Source organism: Nannobrachium achirus, assembly GCF_963921795.1.
Source record: "Nannobrachium achirus genome assembly, chromosome: 1".
NCBI lineage: Eukaryota > Metazoa > Chordata > Actinopteri > Myctophiformes > Myctophidae > Nannobrachium > Nannobrachium achirus.
In genome coordinates, this window is record NC_137810.1 from 57,593,159 (window position 1) to 57,618,116 (window position 24,958).

Consider the following 24,958-nt stretch of genomic DNA (forward strand, 5'->3'; position numbering starts at 1 on the left):
AGTATGCACTGGCCACTTGAATGGCCGCGGATCGTATAGATTATAGAGCCCCTGCTCTTTTATCTGTCTGTAAAAAGTGCCCTCTCCATACCATGAATTCAGTTTTTACTGTGGTGAAAGAAATGAAAATGCCCTCTTTCCATGCCATATACCTGCAGGCAGCTTTCAAGAGAATTGCCAGGAACTCTCCTAGAACTTCAATGCAGCGTCTTATGTTGAAAGAATTGCCCTCTCTGTGTAGGAATCCATGCCATATGCCACACCTCTTGTATTCACTTGATTATGCTTAGTTCAGTGTGGTATCAAGCACCGAAAATAGCCGACCTCCAAGCTCACAACACGTCGCGCTGCGACGTGTTGTGAGCTTGGAGGTAGAGGTCTTCGGACCTGCCCGAGATCCGAAATTACCCGCGATCCGAACCGAACCGAGCCGGGTAACGGGGCCGTTTTCGAGCTTTTACCGCGGGGCGGGCCGGGGCCGGGGCCGTCTGCCCCGGTTCCCCGGGTATCTCCTGTTACCCGAGTGGAGCCGAGACAGGCCGAGATTGAAGTGAAAGTGAACGCAACAACTGCACCAAATAGATAACGCCACACGATGGCACTAAAGATGCAGCATGTAATCTGTTGCATTGGTTGTGAGAACTGAGAAGTAGAACTCACTCAGTCACAACAACACTGACTGTATCAGTTGGATTGTTATTATTATCAAAGATATTAACGTAACGTTTTGGTTAACGGTTTACAATGGAGTTGTCATTGCGTGTTGTCATGCTCTGCAGAGCAAAATGGACACTCAAAGCAGAAAGATATAATGAACAACACATGCGACAGAAAACGATAGCATTAGCATTGGCTAGCCAAGGAAGAAGGAATAAAAACATGGATTTATTTGTATTTACAAACTGTCCGCATTGACTTACTGGTCTGGGAAAAGATCATCTTTTGGCGAGAGGCACAGCGCCGCTGACAGCAACAGCAGCACCGTGGCGACGTTAGGTAAGAAATATGTCTGATAAAACTCTTAATATAATAACGTTGGCATTCTTTCATTTCGGGGCGACAGGTTCGGGTCTCGGATCTCTCGTTCTGCTCGGGTATCGGATCCAATTTTTCTAATAACAGGCGGGGCCGTTCGGATCGGATCCATCACGTCTCGGGGCTGATCGGGTAACGGTTCTCAAATTCCAAATGATAGACGGGGCCATATGGGTCCGGGTCCATTTCCCCCGGGTCCTTTTGGGTTCGGGTAGTTCAAATTGGACCCGTGAAGACCTCTACTTGGAGGTCTGCTATTTTCCATATTTTCGCCAAAAGGCACCTTTAGAAATGTCAGCCCCTGCCTCTAACATTCTCTGCACATCCCTTATTATTAGACTACCATGTTGCATGTCTGGACCTATTAGATCAGTGCAGTGGTTCTCAAAGTAGGGTCCGGAGACCCCCAGATGGTCCTTGACAGGGTAATCAATCATAGGTGGTCCCAAGGAAAATGTGTTAATATAGCATCAGCATCAGTTTAACCACTTGATCTATATCTACGCTCACAACAGATAGACTTTATGAGTTTAGATCTGTCTATTGTAAAAAAATGAAATGTGAAATATGTGCTATATTTTTGAAACATTTAAACAACACAAATCATTTATGGGGGACCTTGGTACAGATGGGGGTCCGTGGCCAAATAAATATCAATTTGGAGTCCCTGACATGAAAAAGATTCTGCAATAGCCTCTTAAAGGGATCCCATATACGACAAATATGCCTTAATACATTATAATTGTATAATTGTAGAACTACAATGTAAAATTAAAAACTCCTTAAATATTGTATTTCTTCTAGAAATAGCTACACTTTCACTCAATAGGGGAAATGACTGTCGCAAGTTGATGATGTCATAAAACCATGTGTGATCTATTTCAAATGTGTGTTTTTTTTTCTTCAATTCCATAGGGATAGATCACACATGGTTTTATGACATCCTCAACTTGCGATGAGCATTTCCCATATTGAGTGAAAGATTAGCCATTTCTAGAAGAAATAAAATATTTAAGGTGTTTTTAATTTTACATTGTAATTATAGAGGTCAATTATAATGTATTAAGGCATATTTGTCGTATTAGCCAGGGATCCTTTTATAGCAAGTATTTATTGTAACCAAATATAGCTTTAGAATTTAAAAAAAAAAGAAAAAAAAACCTCTTATCAATCTTTTCCTCTTGCAATGTTTATTATAATTTAAAGGTAATAAGAGGTATTTATTTAACCAATTTAATGCAATGTCAATCATTTATGGACAGAAAGCTGTTTTAACCTTTATCCCTAAGATATTATATAATTACATAATAAATATCAATTTAGTCTTATTTGATGCCCATTGTTGAATGTGATATTATTGCCCATTTCCATTGTCCTAATAAGTTACAATACAGGCTCAATAGACAGACAGACAGACAGACAGACAGACAGACAGACAGACAGACAGACAGACAGACGAATTCAGGTGTTGTAGCACCACCACAGTGTAGGCATGAAATAGCACACATTCATGAATAAATATAGACTGTATGTGCAGACTATCAACAGTGCATAGGATGTGAGGCTGATACATGTTCTTTCTTTTTGAGCTGTGCTTTTGGAACAGGAGCTACTGTAGCTCCAACATCTGGCTTTGTCCAGGGAAAAAAAACGAGGGGAAAAAACATGTTCAATAACGTGCAGGGCTTAAAGCTATACTGTGTAAGTTGCTCAACTGGTGGTCTGTAGCAGTATAGCAAACCGCGGTCGCGTTTGCTTTTTTCGTCCGTTTTTCGCTCGCGGACCGGGCCGTCAGACCACCGCGTCCGCCTCGCCTCGCCGAGACGCTTTCAATGAGGTCTCCCGTGTCCTTCTACGAGCAGCGGTTGGGGAGTTACATGCTAGACTCCTCCAGTGTAAACACTGCAGTGTACTTCCTGAAGGCGTGTTTCCTAAACCCACCAGAGAGCCCGGCAGTGTATGTTCTGCGCTGTGATTGGCCGGCAGTGTATAACCCTCGCTGTGATTGGCCGGTAGTGTGATGACGCAATTTTTCCGCGAAAACCGGTCCCGGGCAGGGATCATAGAAAACATATAAAGAGAAGGCAATAGGGGGTTCTAAAACTTTAGCGATTTAACAGCTAGGACCATTAAATGGTCCTATCTTCTTAAAATTTTTAAGATTTGTTTTATAAAAAAAGTTACATTATAACTAAGTAAACTGAAGCATGGCTTACATCTGGCCTGTAGATCTGGCCTACATCTTGGCACAGACGGCTCAAAGTTTGTTGTGTAAAATGTCCGGTGCTTAAGTAAACTGAAGAGTGGCCTACATCTGGCCTACATTCTGGCACAAACGGCTCAAAGTTTGTTGTACGACCGCAGGGTCCCATTGGCCAAGCTTCGCAGGACGCGCTGTGATTGGCTAGCGGGACACTTGATGAAATTGACTAAATAGCACCACTCACTTCACACTAGGTGTGATTTATAACTAGAAAATATGTAATTGGAAATTGTAAGTGTGGCTGCCTATTTGTTGCCTGGATAGCCAGAACGTCATGTGAAGCTCGCCCATAGAACTCAACTACACTTACTACACCAGTCAGAATCAGTGACATCACTGGACTCCTCACTAGCACCACTCCCCCATAGAACTCAACTACACTTACTACACCAGTCAGAATCAGTGACATCACTGGACTCCTCACTAGCACCACTCCCCCATAGAACTCAACTACACTAACTACACCACTCAGAATCAATGACATCACTGATGACATCACTAATGACAATGGAAAAAAACATCACGAAGATGAAACCGGGACGTATCATCCAGGGGCGTCAATTGGGTATGGCAGGGGTATGCAGCTGCCATACCCTGGGTCCAGGGGGGAAAATAAAACATACTTTTAAATATAAATCCATGAATGTCTCTTTGTCTATCCGCGCAGTAAAATAACTCCAAATGCGAAATGGTCACTTTAACAAGGTATTATAATTATATTCTCCACACTTGTATTCTCCCTATCTTGACAAAATGTTATATTCCCAGGTTCCGCAGGTCAGCTGCACAGGAGCAATGCATTATTTAATTGTGGCACGTTTACTAACATGCTAAGTTTAGCTGCACTTGAACAACCATTCCAGGCTGCCATATCCAGCCTAAGAAACTGTAGAAACCTGCTAGTAGATCTGCTATTTTCACAATAGAACCGGGTTATACAAAATGTAATGCCTCTTTTCCATTACAACTCCCATCTTTGCCATACTCTAGCGTTTGCTGAACTGACGCCACTGGTATCATCAGTGATGTAGCCTGAGGTCGACAGGTGTTTTGGGTCTACCAATATCATACACCCTCACCCAGGTGACCCAGCCGGGGTGATCAAGTCCCGACTTACGTCCCAGTAGCTATCCACAATTAGTCCTATTAGGGGAAGATAGGGTCACTCAATCCGCTGCACCGAAACTACTCTGCCGGGACTGGGGGATAAACCACTCTGGCGCGTGGAAGAACTAGGCTCTGTGGGTTGCCTCCTGGCCGGGCTCCTCCTACGTCTTACCAGGTCCTCTCCTGCTCTCACCAGGTCCAGAACCTGTGCGTTGCACCAGAATCCCGATCCAAACATTTCATTCAGCTGCTGCAGGTGGTTGGGCCCGCAAGGGTTGGCCCGCTGTAGAATTGCAAGCTCCACTTGGAGAAAGGTGGTGCTGCAGGCTCCGCTAGCGGCTTGAATGGCCCTCCTAAATGCCTCACCATGGATTTGTTGGGCTTCTTCCTCACGGAAGACACAGGCTGGGGCGCTAACCCATACTGCTCCCGGGTGCCATCTACATTCCGGCCGTCAACTAACTGACTGTCCAGTGGTCACCAAACTATTCCTGGTTGTCACATAGTCTATTCCACCAGATTGTGTTTCCAGGAAACTATAAACAATGGTCTACAACAATAGTTTGGTTTCCCTACTGCCGGCAACCACACTAAATAGCAAAATGTCAAACTTTAGTTGGCGAAGTCACTGTTTATTCTACATAATGAGGTAATAATGCAATGACATCACAACCCTGTACTTTATAATGAATTGTTAAATCTAAGTAAACCATAATTAAGCAGCTTTTTGCCCGGCCACTTAATTTAACCGTGAATGAGTAATTTAATGACTCTGTTGTGAAAATGCTGCACTGGACGGCGCATCTGAGAGAACCAGACGCTAATGCTGCTGTCGCGGTAGGACTCAAGCTGTACTACTTTGGACATAATGACTGTAATGACCCTGATCAGCTTCACGTGTACGTCTTCAACGCAGTGACTTTGCTCTGGAGGAAGTTGCCCCCGGTGACGACTACAAGAGTTCCCTGTAATCGCCATGGCCACACGGCTGTACTCATTGAAGATATGGTTTACATCTTTGGAGGCAGCATGTATAACAGAAGGTACCACAACCAGATTCATATGTATGATGTCGACACCCACAGATGGACCAAGCCCAGGGTTTATGGGACCCTTCCAGAGGAGAGGTGGGAACACTCAGCCTGTGTCTTGGGGAAGGTCATGTATATCTATGGAGGATTGAACCGGGTGAGTCGACGCTCTGATGACATCTACAAGTTGGACACCACCACGATGGTCTGGTCCTTAATTGACACCGGAGGCACTCTGCCTCCTGCTTCTGCTGGTCACTCTGCCACCATCATCGGGACAAAGATGTTTGTATTTGGGGGCATGAGTTATCATGCTGGGCACTTCAATAACAGCTTCAGAGTGTTTGACACAGAGACCAACAGCTGGCTGAACACGCCTTCTGCAGGACAGCTTCTTCGAGAAAAACGCTGGCATCGACATTGGCAGCATTCAGTCTTTGGCCACAATGGAGAGCTGTATCTGTTTGGTGGCAAGACAAATGAACTGTGGAAATTCAATCCAGAGACTTTCTCCAGGAAGAAGATTGTTCCCAATGGGAAAGGCCCGTCTTTAAACATGCGTAGGTTGTCCTGTTGCATGGTGGGAGATCGTGTCATCATCCTTGGAGGAGGCAACGAAGCCAATGAACTGTCTGTCTTGGATTTAAATCCTAGTCTGAAGTCATTATGCAAACTAGCGGTTATTCAGCACCGTCTGGAGAAGTCAGGACTCCCACACAACATCAGGTGGGAACTGGCAGCCATGACTCCAGTGGAGTTCCCAGCCTATGATGTCATCAGCCTATGACATCAGTCTATGACACTGTTTCCCACACAGCGGTGACTTATGGGTTAGAGGAGCGCACTTTTCCGAAGGGTTCCCGTTTCGATTCCCCGGAACGGCAGGGAACAAACAGTCTGGGTGGGGGAGTGAACTCACCCCTCCCCCATCACTGCCAAAGTATCCTGGAGCAATCACTGAACCCCCAACTGCTGGTGAATACAGAACAAAAGAAAACTAGAGAGATGCAATTCGGGGAATTGCAAGTGTGGTTGCTTATGTATTGTTGCTTATGTATTGTTGCCAAAAATGTTTTTGAAACTTGACCAAATGGTTGAACTCAATGGACTTGTATAATGGTGACGTCACCGAGAATGCTGCTTCCTGATTGAATAAGTTGACCGTAATCATTTTTGCTGCTTCCTGATTAGCTATGTTTACGCAATCTTTTGTGTTTCGGACTAGAACAATAGTCTGGTTGCCCTACTGGAAACCACACTAATGAGCAATATAGACTGTGAAAGTTGTTAAGCAGACCTTTTACAAAGGTTTACAAAATGAGTTAATGAGAGTCTCTCTCACACACACGCACACACACACACGCGCGTACGCGCGCACACGCACACACACACACACACACACGATCATGTCATTGACAACACCTGCAGTATCATAGGCAAGCCAGGGACTGAGTCTGACTCATAGAGTTATAAGAAGAATAGAGAGGACACCAGATATCCCCGCCCGTCCACTTGCATTGAGTTGCTCACCCAGTGCATGAGGCGTTTTCACCCCTTCTTCCGGGTAGTAAAACCGTGACGTAGTGGGGCCTATGTGACGCGTTTTGCGTCATAGTTTGTGTTCATGGACGCGCTGGGGCTCCAATTCATGAACGAGCACTTCCGGTATGAACGCGCGTCAATACAAAGAAGCCTAGATGCGCTTCAGAGCTCACCCAAGGTTCTGGGGGCTTGGTCTGACTGCATAGCTTGGTGAACAGCACCCTCTAGTGGCCAACAGTGGACTCTCCTCGTCTTTGGCAGGGAGGCTTATGTAAGGACTCTCAATCTTGGGGCTTGGTTGTAGCATAATGTCTGCTGGCGAGTCATTCTGTCTTGTGTCGAGGGGTGACTAATCTGTCGCTGAAGCTGCTATTTTTCATCATAGCGGGGGTGGTGGATGCGAACATATGTAAACAACATCATGGATGTTTTGTGTTTGTTTACAGTATGTGTATGTGAGGAAAGACCAGGTAACATCATATGTCTATTTAACCTGCACAGGCTGATGCCATGTCCTCCTCCCTCCCTGTCCAGGTGATGCAGGCCCAGTTTGCCCAGGACAACAACCCAGACGCTCAGACACTGCAGAAACTAGCAGAGCAGACAGGCCTCAGTAGGAGGGTCATACAGGTTGGTGACACACTTGTATTGGAGTAAGGGTTCGGTAGAATAAGGCCGAAGAACAGACAGCCAAAGGCAGGAGACAATGTTTCTCTCCTGTAGGCCAAACCTCAAGCCACATCTGTCAAACCGGCCTCAAGGCACTATAACAGCCCACTTCATGTTTTGGACGATAACTCTGACTGGAACCAGAAAACCGGTCATCCAATCAAAATATTATTTTAGAGGTGGCAGACCTGCGTGACGCCGCTGGTGTAGGTTAGTTCATTGAAAATAACGGGGGCGGCTGTTTTGACGTGCCGCCACCTCCGCGGCCGGTGTGTGTTTCCCTTTAGTTTAGATCATGACTAAACTCTCCATATAGGCCCGGCCATTTACTAGACATTCCGCCATTTCATGTTTTCTTCTTGCACTCCAGTAGTGGGCCTAACTGAGGGGCCAATGGTGTCCCATGTCGTCCTATCAGACATGAGCATGATACAGTTTAGTAATTGGTTCAATTCAAATTGATTGGACTGATAATGAACTGACCCCTGAGCAGTGGCTCAGGAAGTAAAGGGGATGCCTGAGAACTGGAAAGATTTCGGGTAGATCCCTCCTCCCGAAATCAACGAGCACATCGTAAACTAGCAATGACAAAAGTCATTGTATATATCAGGTCACACTTGTCGTTTTCTTTGGGGGGGGGGGGGGGGGGGTATTCCCGACCGCAGGTATGTAAATACTGCCCGGCCGCAACATTTTGAAGTATCCAATGACAGCGTCCCCACAGTTGCGGTTGGTAAACACGATATCCGCTTGAGCCGACTCATCGCCGTCCGAGTCATGTCCCGATAGGGACAGAACCGTAAATCCTACCTCCGGTTCAGCCAATCACAAGCCGCGGTCGACAACACATCGCCTACGGAAACAATAGTCGCCTCCGGAACAGGCACAGAGCAGGGTACTGAAATATGTGCCTCTATAGAATATGGTCAAGATGGTGGTGTCCGACGTAAAACGCGCCGCAGCACTGAAATGAGCCAATGATGAGCCAATGAGGAGAAAGTAACGGGAAAATGCAAATGAGGGAGAAATGAAATTAGGAGATGTTGATCAACAGGGACGTGCTGGCCATTGGGAAAAGCGGGACAACTCCCGAGCGGCCACTTCATTCCCGGCCGGTCCAGGCCGGCCATTAGGAAAAAAATTAAAATAAAATGACAGCCTTCGTTCCATTTTGGTGGCTGGGCGGCCAACAAAGTAAATCGTCACTGTCGGGCAGAAACCTTGTATCTCCAAGTTTCAAATTTGTATTTTTTTTTCGCAAAGCAAAGCCCTGCTTCATCATACAAGTCCGTCGCACAAAAGCAGTGAAAACAGCAGATCTACAAGCACACAACGCCTCGCGGTGCGAGGCGTTGTGTGCTTGTAGATCGGCTGTTTTCACTAGTTTAAATCATTTTTAAAATGATAAATACAAAACAAACGGTTTTGGACATACAAGGTTTCCACCCGACAACGACAAAATATAACTCATGTAATTGGCCCACTGGCTTGTCACTTGATCTGAGATGGCGCAATGAGGGCCTCTCCAACTCTGTTTCCCGGGGTGAATCAGGGGCCCAGCACGTCCCTGTTGATCAGGCCGTATTCTACAACCTGATAACAACATCCAACTCTATCCTGTGACTCAGGTGTGGTTCCAGAACTGCAGAGCTCGTCATAAGAAACACGTGAGTCCCAGCCACATCTCCACTATAAGTTCTGTGCAGGCCAGCCGCCTCTCCCAACCAACACCAACCCCAGAGGAGCTTCAGTACACTGCCTACAGTGGGCCGGAGGGATCCATGCTCTCTGCATTGCACACATTCATAGATGGTAAATAAATATATATGCTTTTTATTTCATTTATTCATAGACAAGCAGAAATAGGCTTCCCTCTCTCAATGAGTCTCTCTGTCTCTGACTGTCTGTCCCTCTCCCTCCCTCTCCCTCCCTATACTGTATGTCTCTCTGTGTGTATATCTGTCTCTCTCCCTCTCCCGTTAATTATTGTACTGTATGTATTGCTATATTGGCTTGAGAAAACATATGCTTACATTACCAAAGCCAAAGCGGAACAAAACCGTCTCTCTCTACGAGTGTCTCTCTCCCTCTCTGTGAACAACAGAAACCAGTGGATAATCAACCTGGGAACCCATTCGGTATTAAAAAATCACACCCAATGTGAAGTGAGTGGTGGTCGTGCTTGCATAACGTCTTCAGACCAGGATTTGAGTCTAGGATGTACAGGCGATGCTACACACACACACGTTTTGCTCTGGCAAAACACTGAGGAAAAAGGCTACAGACACACGATGATGACATCACTAGACAAACATGATGCTACGTACACACATTTTGCTATGGCAAAACACTGAGGAAAAAGGCTACAGACACACGAACAGCCACTCTATGGAGCGGTTTACCACCGCTCAAAAACACGGCACACATGGTATATATCCTTGTATGGGCCATTCTGTCCCTGACATCAGCTGTGGTGATGTCCGTCATAAAGGTTGCCTAACACCCGTGTTCGCTGGCCTAGGGCATGGCCAGTCCATAGTGTATTTGCAAATTTGTCCTGACATTAAGCATGTCCATCTCGATATACTGTATGTATTGTATGGGCATATCTGCTTTGTTTTTGAGCGGTGGTAAACCGCTCCATAGAGTGTAGCATAGCCTGTACATCCTAGACTCAAATCCGTTATGCAAGCACGACCACCGCTCACTTCACATTGGGTGTGATTTTTAATTTATATGTTTTGGGGCTTTTATGCCTTTATTGATAGGACAGTAGACTGACAGGAAATGGGGAGAAATGGGGAGTGACACGCAGCAAAGTTGGTTGCATACCACATATGTGGTATGCACCTGGACACCCCAACTTTATGGTTGAGGGTTATTAGTGTAGTTGTAGCCAATCGCGGGCTACGTGCCATGGTTCCGTAGCCAATCAGAGGGGGGAAAAGGACCTCCAACGTAAACAAGACCGCAAAGGGCTTGTTTGGGGTGTTCCTTTTAGGCAGGGTGTTTGACTGTACTACATTCTTTTGTTTTGTCTTGTACGGTTCTTCATTTTAGTCTAATAAAATATTCAATCAATCAATCAAAGTTGCCCTACAGATGACATATAGAGAGATATCCATATATGGGCATGAAAGGGACAAATGGTAAGACGGAATATATTTCCCAGTGGATTCTTCGTGACTCACGTCAGGGAAACCACACAATTTCCCAGAATCGTATCTTTCTAGTTAATTGTCAGCAGGTTATTTTGTGGGTGAAATAGGTTGTCCCACTATGTCTGTCTGTCTGTCTGTCTGTCTGTCTGTCTGTCTCTCTCCCTCTCTTATTCTTGCTGATTGAGCTCCCGGCTGACGTCACACACCAGGGCTCAAAAAAACATATAAAAGAAAGAAACCAGTAAGACTCCCTAATCGGGAGATAAGCGACCGTTGGTCGCTTATCTCCACGAATAGGCCAAAAGTTTGTTTTACCAATTATCAAGACATACGGGCAGTTGACAGTTTGCCATGGTTACTCATTGAAGTTGAATCTCCATATATGGAGATAACCTACGCATCACACTAAGTCTGACCTCACCAGCCCATATTTGGGCATGAGCAACTTATGTCTCCATATATGGAGATATGATGACATCACACAGTCCTCAGCCGATGATGTGGCGTGATGTCATACAATACACAAACGAGCCCTACAGTATAAAGGGGCAATTCTTGCCAGGAAAGAAGCATTTCTTCGACTCAGACCTTATCGCCAGGGTTGGCTTATAGCAGCTGTCGGTAGGACCATATATGGATTCTGTTAGTGTGGATCTCCTAACAGGGCATCATCTGGGATACAATCCCTTTTATGCCCATATATGGAGATCCCTAACAGAATCCCTTTCATGCCCATATATGGAGATCCCTAACAGAATCCCTTTTATGCCCATATATGGAGATCCCTAACAGCATCCCTTTTATGCCCATATATGGAGATCACTAACAGCTAACAGAATCCCTTTTATGCCCATATATGGAGATCCCTAACAGAATCCCTTTTATGCCCATATATGGAGATCCCTAACAGAATCCCTTTTATGCCCATATATGGAGATCCCTAACAGAATCCCTTTTATGCCCATATATGGAGATCCCTAACAGAATCCCTTGTATGCCCATATATGGAGATCCCTAACAGAATCCCTTTTATGCCCATATATGGAGATCCCTAACAGAATCCCTTTTATGCCCATATATTATGGAGAAATCCCTGCTCTGAGTATCTGACATCAGTGTGATGTCACCTGTTTATGCCCATATATGGAGATCCCTGCTCTGTGTATCTGGTTGCTATGGTAAACAGTTGGTTGCTAGGGTAAAAAAACATGGTTGCTATGGTAAACAGTTGGTTGCTAGGGTAAACAGTTGGTTGCTAGGGTAAAACCATGGTTGCTAAGGTGGTTGCTAACGTACACTAACAGACCAGCAACAACAGACTGTTGCCACAGCAACGTACACAAAGGTTTGTGTACACATGTGGTGTGATGTCATACTGATGCGGAGATATGAGCAGGGCAAAGGTGTGACGTGTGACGTGTGACGGACGGACGGACGGCCGGTGGAGGTTTTCATTGCGACCGTCAGGGAGCAGTTTACTACCAGTAAGACTCCCTAATCGGGAGATAAGCGACCGTTGGTCGCTTATCTCCACAAATAGGCCAAAAGTTTGTTTTACCAATTATCAAGACATACGGGCAGTTGACAGTTTGCCATGGTTACTCATTGAAGTTGAATCTCCATATATGGAGACATAAGTTGCTCATACCATAGCAACCATGTTTTTTACAGGGCCTGGGATTGATGACATCAGAAATCTCCATATATGGGCATGAAAGGGATTTTGTTTCTGGAAATATGTCTGTGGGGTGCCACATTTGGAATAAAACACTTACATCACACATCTGGATATCCATACAGCCCATCTAGTTTGCCTGTGTCCATTTATGCCCATATATCTGATGACATTGGGACACTGATCTCCATATATGGGCATAAAACTTATGTTAATTAGTAAAGCCTGGGGATCTCCATATATGGGCATGAGGGGTACCCTAAAAGGGCATCATCTGGGAATAGCAAATATAGTTATCCTAGAAAGTGAAAATCTTACATCAAAGGCCATAACTACCTACCTACCACCATACTGCATTCCTCATTAAACTACCTACCAGTAAGATGCCTATAGGGAGAAAAGCAAAGGGCGAGGTTGCACCATTTCTTGGTCTTCTGGCCAGTGATGTATATCGGACCATTTAACCATATATGGAGACATCTGGTACCCAAAGATATTCACAGATATGGGCTTAATATTGATGACATAAGGGATCTCCATATATGGGCGTAAAAGGGATTTGGTTCCCCTGGCATCACAGGGATCTCCATATATGGGCATAAAATGGATTTGGTTACCCTGGCAACACGGGGATCTCCATATCTCCATATATGGGCATAAAAGGGATTTGGTTCCCCTGGCATCACAGGGATCTCCATATATGGGCATAAAAGGGATTTGGTTCCCCTGACATTACAGTGATGTCAGTGGCTGGTTCTACAGAGGGGATCTCCATTTATGGAGATAAAAGGGAATGTATGTATGATGATGTCAGATATCATAGACGTCATAGGACTTTCACATAACGAATAACTGAGTAAGCATGTAAACCCGTAAAATCTATATTTGGGCATGGCTGATTTATGACCTCATCATGATGACACGAGCAAACACAGCTGAATTGTATAAATGATCAGTGCAGAAACCAACAGAAGTATTTGACCAAGACTCTTCGATTTAAACATCAACAAAGGTGTGACGTTTGTTGATGGTCACAAAGGTGTGACGGACGGACGGACGGACGGACGGACGGACGGACGGACGGACGGCCGGTGGAGGTTTTCATTGCGACCGTCAGGGAGCAGTTTACTATGAAAACCTCCACCGGCCGACCGTCCGTCCATCTCCGCATCAGTATATAGGGCTTGTTTGTTTATTGTATGACATCACGCCACATCATCAGCTGTGGACTCTGTGATGTCATCGTATCGCATCAGTATATAGGGCTTGTTTGTTTATTGTATGACATCACGCCACATCATCAGCTGTGGACTCTGTGATGTCATCGTATCTCCATATATGGCCATCTCCGTATATGGAGATATAAGTCGTCCATGCCCAAGTATGGGCTGGTGAGGTCAGACTTTGTGTGATGCGTAGGTTATCTCCATATATGGAGATTCAACATTCCAGGCAATGCTCTCTTCCCTGGTGAGAATTGCCCCTTTATATAGGGCTTGTTTGTGTATTGTATGACATCACGCCACATCATCAGCTGTGGACTCTGTGATGTCATCGTATCTCCATATATGGCCATCTCCGTATATGGAGATATAAGTCGTCCATGCCCAAGTATGGGCTGGTGAGGTCAGACTTTGTGTGATGCGTAGGTTATCTCCATATATGGAGATTCAACATTCCAGGTGTAACTATGGCTACCCGTATGACGTGAGAGGTGGAGGTTGTGATATTTGTGGAGATAAGCGACCAGCGGTCGCTTATCTCCCGATTAGGGAGTCTTACTGGTAGTAAACTGCTCCCTGACGGTCGCAATGAAAACCTCCACCGGCCGTCGGTCGGTCGGTCGGTCAGTCGGTCACACGTCACACGTCACACCTTTGCCCTGCTCATATCTCCGCATCAGTATGACACCATATACGGAGATGGCCATATATGGAGATACGATGACATCACAGAGTCCACAGCTGATGATGTGGCGTGATGTCATACAATACACAAACAAGCCCTATATAAAGGGGCAATTCTCACCAGGGAAGAGAGCATTGCCTGGAATGTTGAATCTCCATATATGGAGATAACCTACGCATCACACAAAGTCTGACCTCACCAGCCCATACTTGGGCATGGACGACTTATATCTCCATATACGGAGATGGCCATATATGGAGATACGATGACATCACAGAGTCCACAGCTGATGATGTGGCGTGATGTCATACAATAAACAAACAAGCCCTATATACTGATGCGATACGATGACATCACAGAGTCCACAGCTGATGATGTGGCGTGATGTCATACAATAAACAAACAAGCCCTATATACTGATGCGGAGATATGAGCAGGGCAAAGGTGTGACGTGTGACCGACCGACGGACGGCCGGTGGAGGTTTTCATTGCGACCGTCAGGGAGCAGTTTACTATGAAAACCTCCACCGGCCGTCCGTCGGTCGGTCGGTTCGGTCGGTCGGTCGGTCGGTCGGTCGGTCGGTCGGTCGGTCACACGTCACACCTTTGCCCTGCTCATATCTCCGCATCAGTATATAGGGCTTGTTTGTTTATTGTATGACATCACGCCACATCATCAGCTGTGGACTCTGTGATGTCATCGTATCGCATCAGTATATAGGGCTTGTTTGTTTATTGTATGACATCACGCCACATCATCAGCTGTGGACTCTGTGATGTCATCGTATCTCCATATATGGCCATCTCCGTATATGGAGATATAAGTCGTCCATGCCCAAGTATGGGCTGGTGAGGTCAGACTTTGTGTGATGCGTAGGTTATCTCCATATATGGAGATTCAACATTCCAGGCAATGCTCTCTTCCCTGGTGAGAATTGCCCCTTTATATAGGGCTTGTTTGTGTATTGTATGACATCACGCCACATCATCAGCTGTGGACTCTGTGATGTCATCGTATCTCCATATATGGCCATCTCCGAGATTCAACATTCCAGGTGTAACTATGGCTACCCGTATGACGTGAGAGGTGGAGGTTGTGATTGCGACCGTCAGGGAGCAGTTTACTATGAAAACCTCCACCGGCCGTCCGTCGGTCGGTCACACGTCACACGTCACACCTTTGCCCTGCTCATATCTCCGCATCAGTATATAGGGCTTGTTTGTTTATTGTATGACATCACGCCACATCATCAGCTGTGGACTCTGTGATGTCATCGTGATGCCCCTTTATATAGGGCTTGTTTGTGTATTGTATGACATCACGCCACATCATCAGCTGTGGACTCTGTGATGTCATCGTATCTCCATATATGGCCATCTCCGTATATGGAGATATAAGTCGTCCATGCCCAAGTATGGGCTGGTGAGGTCAGACTTTGTGTGATGCGTAGGTTATCTCCATATATGGAGATTCAACATTCCAGGTGTAACTATGGCTACCCGTATGACGTGAGAGGTGGAGGTTGTGATATTTGTGGAGATAAGCGACCAACGGTCGCTTATCTCCCGATTAGGGAGTCTTACTGGTAGTAAACTGCTCCCTGACGGTCGCAATCACACCACATGTGTACACAAACCTTTGTGTACGTTGCTGTGGCAACAGTCTGTTGTTGCTGGTTTGTTAGTGTACGTTAGCAACCACCTTAGCAACCATGGTTTTACCCTAGCAACCAACTGTTTACCCTAGCAACCAACTGTTTACCATAGCAACCATGTTTTTTTACCCTAGCAACCAACTGTTTACCATAGCAACCAGATACGCAGAGCAGGGATCTCCATATATGGGCATAAACAGGTGACATCACACTGATGTCAGATACTCAGAGCAGGGATTTCTCCATAATATATGGGCATAAAAGGGATTCTGTTAGGGATCTCCATATATGGGCATAAAAGGGATTCTGTTAGGGATCTCCATATATGGGCATACATTGGATTCTGTTAGGGATCTCCATATATGGGCATAAAAGGGATTCTGTTAGGGATCTCCATATATGGGCATAAAAGGGATTCTGTTAGGGATCTCCATATATGGGCATAGAAGGGATTCTGTTAGGGATCTCCATATATGGGCATAAAAGGGATTCTGTTAGGGATCTCCATATATGGGCATAAAAGGGATTCTGTTAGGGATCTCCATATATGGGCATAAAAGGGATTCTGTTAGCTGTTAGTGATCTCCATATGGGCATAAAAGGGATGCTGTTAGGGATCTCCATATATGGGCATAAAAGGGATTCTGTTAGGGATCTCCATATATGGGCATGAAAGGGATTCTGTTAGGGATCTCCATATATGGGCATAAAAGGGATTGTATCCCAGATGATGCCCTGTTAGGAGATCCACACTAACAGAATCCATATATGGTCCTACCGACAGCTGCTATAAGCCAACCCTGGCGATAAGGTCTGAGTCGAAGAAATGCTTCTTTCCTGGCAAGAATTGCCCCTTTATTGCGGCCGTAGGTCGCAGTTTAGTATCAAAACCTCCACCGGCCGTCCGTCGGTCGGTCGGTCGGTCGGTCACACGTCACACGTCACACCTTTGCCCTGCTCATATCTCCGCATCAGTATGACATCACACCACATATGTAGACAAACCTTTGTGTACGTTGCTGTGGCAACAGTCTGTTGTTGCTGGTCTGTTAGTGTACGTTAGCAACCACCTTAGCAACCATGGTTTTACCCTAGCAACCAACTGTTTACCCTAGCAACCAACTGTTTACCATAGCAACCATGTTTTTTTACCCTAGCAACCAACTGTTTACCATAGCAACCATTTTTTTTGCCCTAGCAACCAACTGTTTACCATAGCAACCATGTTTTTTTTACCTTAGCAACCAACTGTTTACCATAGCAACCATGTTTTTTACCATGTAGATAACCGACGAATCTCACTAAGTCTGACCTCACAAGCCCCATATTTGGACACGAACAACATATAACTCCATATATAGAGACATAGCTGCTGACATCAGTATGACATCACACTGCTGACATCAGTATGACATCACACCGTACACAAATGACCCTTATATAAGACCGGCATTATCTACCGACAGATTGTGGAGATAAGCGACCAACGGTCGCTTATCTGCCGATTAGGGAGTCTTACTGGTACTGTAGGGCTCGTTTGTGTATTTGCGACCGTCAGGGAGCAGTTTACTATGAAAACCTCCACCGGCCGTCCGTCGGTCGGTCGGTCGGTCGGTCACACGTCACACCTTTGCCCTGCTCATATCTCCGCATCAGTATATAGGGCTTGTTTGTTTATTGTATGACATCACGCCACATCATCAGCTGTGGACTCTGTGATGTCATCGTATCGCATCAGTATATAGGGCTTGTTTGTTTATTGTATGACATCACGCCACATCATCAGCTGTGGACTCTGTGATGTCATCGTATCTCCATATATGGCCATCTCCGTATATGGAGATATAAGTCGTCCATGCCCAAGTATGGGCTGGTGAGGTCAGACTTTGTGTGATGCGTAGGTTATCTCCATATATGGAGATTCAACATTCCAGGCAATGCTCTCTTCCCTGGTGAGAATTGCCCCTTTATATAGGGCTTGTTTGTGTATTGTATGACATCACGCCACATCATCAGCTGTGGACTCTGTGATGTCATCGTATCTCCATATATGGCCATCTCCGTATATGGAGATATAAGTCGTCCATGCCCAAGTATGGGCTGGTGAGGTCAGACTTTGTGTGATGCGTAGGTTATCTCCATATATGGAGATTCAACATTCCAGGTGTAACTATGGCTACCCGTATGACGTGAGAGGTGGAGGTTGTGATATTTTGGTTCCATGGTTTTACCCTAGCAACCAACTGTTTACCCTAGCAACCAACTGTTTACCATAGCAACCATGTTTTTTTACCCTAGTCTCAATATATTGAATCCACTTTCACGATGTAAAGTCCAGTTCAACATTTCAAACACCAAAAATGGTAAAATACCAAACAATACAGGTTCTCAGGGTTCTTGAAGATCAAGAGTCTTGGTCAAATACTTCTGTTGGTTTCTGCACTGATCATTTATACAATTCAGCTGTGTTTGCTCGTGTCATCATGATGAGGTCATAAATCAGCCATGCCCAAATATAGATGTTACGGGTTTACATGCTTACTCAGTTATTCGTTATGTGAAGGTCCTATGACGTCTATGATATCTGACATCATCATACATACATTCCCTTTTATGCCCATAAATGGAGATCCCCTCTGTAGAACCAGCCACTGACATCACTGTCATGTCAGGGGAACCAAATCCCTTTTATGCCCATATATGGAGATCCCTGTGATGCCAGGGGAACCAAATCCCTTTTACGCCCATATATGGAGATCCCTTATGTCATCAATATTAAGCCCATATCTGTGAATATCTATGGGTACCAGATGTCTCCATATATGGTTAAATGGTCCGATATACATCACTGGCCAGAAGACCAAGAAATGGTGCAACCTCGCCCTTTGCTTTTCTCCCTTAGGCATCTTACTGGTAGGTAGTTTAATGAGGAATGCAGTATGGTGGTAGGTAGGTAGTTATGGCCTTTGATGTAAGATTTTCACTTTCTAGGATAACTATATTTGCTATTCCCAGATGATGCCCTTTTAGGGTACCCCTCATGCCCATATATGGAGATCCCCAGGCTTTACTAATTAACATAAGTTTTATGCCCATATATGGAGATCATTGTCCCAATGTCATCAGATATATGGGCATAAATGGACACAGGCAAACTAGATGGGCTGTATGGATATCCAGATGTGTGATGTAAGTGTTTTATTCCAAATGTGGCACCCCACAGACATATTTCCAGAAACAAAATCCCTTTCATGCCCATATATGGAGATTTCTGATGTCATCAATCCCAGGCCCTGTAAAAAACATGGTTGCTATGGTAAACAGTTGGTTGCTATGGTAAACAGTTGGTTGCTAGGGTAAGAAAACATGGTTGCCATGGTAAACAATTGGTTGCTAGGGTAAACAGTTGGTTGCTAGGGTAAAAAAAACATGGTTGCTGTGGTAAACAGTTGGTTGCTAGGGTAAACAGTTGGTTGCTAAGGTAAAAAACATGGTTGCTATGGTAAACAGTTGGTTAGTAGGGTAAACCTTCAATGATTTTGACATCTTGTTACTAATCTGTCGGTAGAAAATGCCGGTCTTATATAAGGGTCATACCCTGGGGTGCCGCGAGATAATTTGATAATATTTGGAATTTATTTGGATTTTAGTACAAAGTTATTTTCAGTCAGTTCTAACCAAAATGGCTATTATCTCAACGTTTTCCTCGCAACATAATCACTAAAATATCGTCACTGTCGGGCAGAAACCTCGTATCTCCAAGTTTCAAATGTGTACGTCTTTTGGTAAAGCAAAGCCCTGCTTCACCATACAAGACTGTCGCACAATAGTGAAAACAGCCGATCTACAAGCACACAGTGTGCTTGTAGATCTGCTGTTTTCACTAGTTTAGTACATTTTATAGATGATAAATACCCCCCCCCCTCCCCCCCCGACAACGACGATATGCTATAAATATAAGGTGTCTTTGGATATTGATTTTGTTAATATCACTGAAATGACAAATTAAACATGGGCCAAATTGTCAAATATTAGAGGCAGAAATTGTGAAAATAGCCGATCTACATGCTCCCAACGCCTCGCAACGCGAGGCGTTGTGAGCATGTAGATCTGCTATTTTCACAATAGAACCGTGTTGTACAAAATTCCTCCAAAACTCTTAGTGCTCGTCAGGGTGCCCGGGTCCCCAGTTGATTATTTTGGGGGTCACGGCCTGAAAAGGTTGAGAACCACTGGCATACACTACCTGTCTTTGGGCATTGCGCATAGGAGTAAGCGACCTGTTATTGAGCTGAATTATTGTTATATAGTCCTGGAAATTGGGTTAAATATTCTAGAAAAAAGTTTTGGAAATTAATTGGTAAAAATGTGTGGGAACCCTGCATACCTAGCCATACCCTCTGGTCGTTGCTGGTTGAAATTGATGAAAAAATTGCTACGCGTATCAGGGGCATTAGGCTCAGTGTAGGCCTGACAGCGTGTCGCTTGTTCCATTCCCGATCCCGACCAACCTTTTTGCACCGTGGCACTCCCCATCTCTCTCCCCACTATCAGTCCTATCAATAAAAGCTCAAAACATATCTTAAAGAAGTGAAGCGGTGAACTTTTATTCTATGTGTTCTAGAGCTATGAACTCTGTGATCTATACATTCTTTCAATTCTGAATGAATTAATGAATGAATGATTTTATCTGGAGGGCCGAATTGTCATGTGAAGCTTGACCAATCCTCAAAGTATGGTCTCATTGGACATTTTTAATCATCCAATCATCAGACCGGGACGGACGTTACACATATTCTGGATGTACGGGACAGATAAAACCTGTTCATTCTGGACTGGAATGACCATATATGGACATGAACGGGACACACACGGGACACACATGTACGGGACAGATAAAACATGTTCATTCTGGACTGAAATGACCATATATGGACATGAACGGGACACACAAAGCCACTCCTTGGAAGCGGCTTTCACCGCTTCAAAAAAGATAGATTTGTATCTGCAGCTTAGTGTAGAATTGTGAGAGGAATGTGTGACGTCTTACTGACCAGTGTACGGCCTCTGTCTGTCTGTCTCCACAGTTCACTCCCCTCCGTCCATGCTGTTCCAGCCTCTACTGCCTGCACACACCCTGACCTCTCTGGCTCTGCCCGTGTCCCATGCCTGAAAAAACACACACACACACACACACACACACACGCACACGCACACCTTCGCCAATGTCCCGAGCTGCTCAAGAGTAAATACACTTGCCGAAATTGATATACTGTAGATGTGAACATACCTTCTTCTTCTTCACATCATGCACACATACATACACTATATAGGAAGTACATGCAAGTGAGAACGTGCACGCACTCTGGGAAATGGATGCACACACATGAGCATGTGTGTATACAGATATCAAGTGCATGTATGTGCCAGCACATGCGCGCATTCACTCAGTGTTCAGTGACAGACCCCATCTGTGGTTCTGAACATCTTCGGGCCCAGACCATCTCCCACCCATCTCTCATACACTCTTGAGCTATTGGAACATTTATAATTCATACATATTCATTTAATTAATTGTAATATTATGGATGGCAGTGACAAAATTCTGTACTGTATTTTGTGGAAATGGAAAAGATCTGTGTACCTCATAGGAATCCGAGATGTGTGCATTATATAACACACTACGATGCATTATGAACATCCTTTAATGTTTCTTGGTGTACTTGTCGCAGTGTCACAGTTTGACGGTGCAGTGCTACTGGGGGGTGAATGCGAACTCTAAACTGCCATTTGGAAAATAATGTTGATGACTAAGTATGAAGATGAACGTGAAATATGTTTCACATTGTTTGTATAATATCAGTGTTTGAATATTGCTCTTTAATTTATTTATTGTACGTATTTGAGATGTTTTGTTTTGAAAATAAATGTCTAATTTAAGAAAATCACGAGAATTAAATCGGAGCAACACTTATCAAATTCTATGCAATGACAGGTGTCCTCTCCAGACCATGAAGTTTTTACTATGGTGAAAGAAATGAAAATTCCCTCTATCCATGCCATACCTGAAGGCAGCATTCAAGATAATTGCCTTGTCCAAACTCTCCTGAACTTGAATGCAGCATCTTATGTTGAAAGAATTGCCCTCTCTGTGTAGAAATCCATGCCGCACACCACATCTCCAGTATTGACTTGATGCTTAGTTTAGTGCGGTGTCACGCACTGAAAATAGCCGACCGCCGAAGTGCTGGAGGTCTGCTATTTTCGATATTTCCACCAAAAGGACCTTTTAGAAATGTCAGCCCCTGCCTCTCTAACATTCTCTGCACGTCCCTGGTTCAACCATTACACCACACTAATAAATCTGCTTACAACTGGTTACAAAATGATTAATGGTGAGATTCAAATAGTAGAAATACTCACTTTATTTATAAAGTACACAGTACAGATTGATTCAGAACATTGTAATTTTCATGTAGTAAAACATGCAACATGTACTGCACAAATTAGAAATAAATATGACAATGCTGTTTACACTAAATCTATACCTTTGAACAGGAGAGCACAGTCCCCTTAGACTCTGAAGTATCGTTCTGTTTTCGGTCTTTTGGCAAGTGTAGGTTTTTTAAGGCTAGGTTTTCTGTCTATCGGCGTCTAAATATTTAACTTCCAAGATGTTGTGGTGAGGAAACTGATGCACATTCTAACCAAGTTGGAGAATTCACTTGTGTCTACTTGTTGACTGTGGTTGACCAAAGGAATCCAGTTCTCCAACATGAAAGGGAGGGGAAGGCACACAAAAACACTGCTTTTACTTCACTTATCAGATCGAAGGTCTCCTGCTTCATGGGGGATAAAACAATATCTGAGCTGCTTGCATAGAAAGATACACATATATACATAAATAAGAATGTATGTTACATGCATTATAATGTACCTCGTACTACTACACCGTGCAAGCCTCATTGTTCTTTCCCTTTTCACATGTGCCAAACCGCTTTACTTTTATTGAGCAGTAAAGGTGTACTGGTTTGAGCATGTATGAGCGCGCTGTGCTTACAACGGGGGCACAAGACATGTAAAACTGACAGTGATGTCACCCTGAGGTAGCCTGGCACAGAGGGGGGCATTTTCTTCTCAGACCCTTTGACAAAGAGATCATAGGACAAACACTCGGCTGGCAGAGTGGAGACAAATATGAGTCATTAGAACAGAAGCACACAATACGCCATGACGTAAGCATGAATAAATGCTATTCACTTCATTCCTGGCAACTTTACTCGTAACAAATCCTAACCTATGCAACAATGTTAAAACAGTGCTTGATTTCTGTACATACAGTACAGAGCCCTGTTAGAGGTCTCTGTCTGTGCTCATATAACTCAAGTTACAGTAATTAATTATTTTCGGTCGTGTGGACGGAGACCTCTGTTTTTTTCTCTTCTAAAATGTATTAAACTGTTTTTTGTGTCCCCCCACCCCATAACAATTCATCCTACGTATACTGTAGTCCCTGGCACTGCCAACCCACAAACTATTTGTTGGTCTTCTTGAGGCAGGCGTGGACAACCACGTCTCCTCCGATCCACCAGCCACTTCTTTTCACCTAACAGTGTGGGGAGTTTTACCGGGTGGGTGTAATTAATGGGGACTCCCTCTTTCGTTGGTGTGTCACCCAGGTTGCGCCTTCACAAAAACTATGTCTAAACCTAACCTAACCTTAACCTCAAAAACAATATGCCTAACCCTAACCTTAACCTCACAGAAATTATGCCTAATCCTAACCTCAAAACCCTATCCGCCTAGGCGAAACACTGGGAAAAGAGGGTCGCTATCCCAGTGGTTCTCAACCTGTGGGTCGGGACCCGCAGGGGGGGGGGGGGGGGGGGTCCCCAAATTATTTTGGGGGGTCCCCAGATGATTACGTTTTCTCACTCAACAGTAAACAGACCAACATACAGTTTACGTGTATAGAGGGTATCTGCACATTTCTAAAGTGACAATTTAGGACTTTTTAATACATCTAAAAAGACACATTAAACATTGGCCAAATTGTCAAATATTAGAGGCTGAAATTGTGAAAATAGCTGATCTACATGCTCACAACGCCTCGCAATGCGAGGCGTTGTGAGCATGTAGATCTGCTATTTTAACAATAGAACCGTGTTATACAAAATGTAATGCCTCAACTCTTAGTGCTCGTCAGGCTGGGGTGGTCCCCAGTTAAAATATGATTATTTTGGGGGTCGCGGCCTGAAAAGGTTGAGAACCACTGCTCTATCCTTCCCAGTTCAGACTCAGTTCAGAGATCACCCTTCCCTGCCGGCTTCCCACGTGTGAACATGGCTAATTGTGTTGGTTGGAGTGCCTGGCCAAGCCGGAGGTACCGTGGAGGAATCCAACCAGTCGCGTCACAAGGGGTAGGAAAGTGGGACTGAGTTACTAGGGCCCAAGGTGGAGGGGCCCTATAGTAACTTTAGCTATTGAAAAATAGCAGATATACAAGCTCACAGCACGGCACCGAGTGCCGCGCTGCGAGCTTGTAGATCTGCTATTTTTGAAAAGTCGTAAAAATGTGCGCAAAATCTTTGAATATGTATTTTTAAGCGAACATTTGTAACTCAAATTTTGCTTCCGGGGAGGGGTCCCTAGCTGTGGCCAAATACATATCATCTTGGGGGTCCTTCACATGAAAACGTTTGAGCACACTGACAACATAGAAACATACGTTTCTTGCACACATTTTCACGATTTTTCAAAAATAGCAGATCTACAAGCTCGCAGCGCGGCACTCGGTGCCGCGCTGTGAGCTTGTATATCTGCTATTTTTCAATAGTTAACATTCATGGGGGGCCTGCAGTGAATCCTTGTACCCAGGACCCTGAATTTGGTGTGACACCCCTGAATCCAAC

The 24,958-nt window shown here is 44.6% G+C and overlaps 1 protein-coding gene across 1 annotated transcript in view; it reads left to right on the forward strand.

Moving 5' to 3' along the window:
• LOC308288907 (LIM/homeobox protein Lhx8) overlaps positions 1-21,219 on the forward strand; it is a gene marked incomplete at both ends in the record, with an annotated part of 37,844 nt that extends 16,625 nt beyond the window's left edge. Inside the window, 3 exons of the mRNA XM_080730381.1 lie at positions 7,513-7,608; positions 9,276-9,459; positions 21,134-21,219. Coding sequence (XP_080586507.1) covers positions 7,513-7,608; positions 9,276-9,459; positions 21,134-21,219 — 366 coding nt within the window. The remainder of the gene's footprint in view (positions 1-7,512; positions 7,609-9,275; positions 9,460-21,133) is intronic.
• Positions 21,220-24,958: the final 3,739 nt, after the last annotated feature.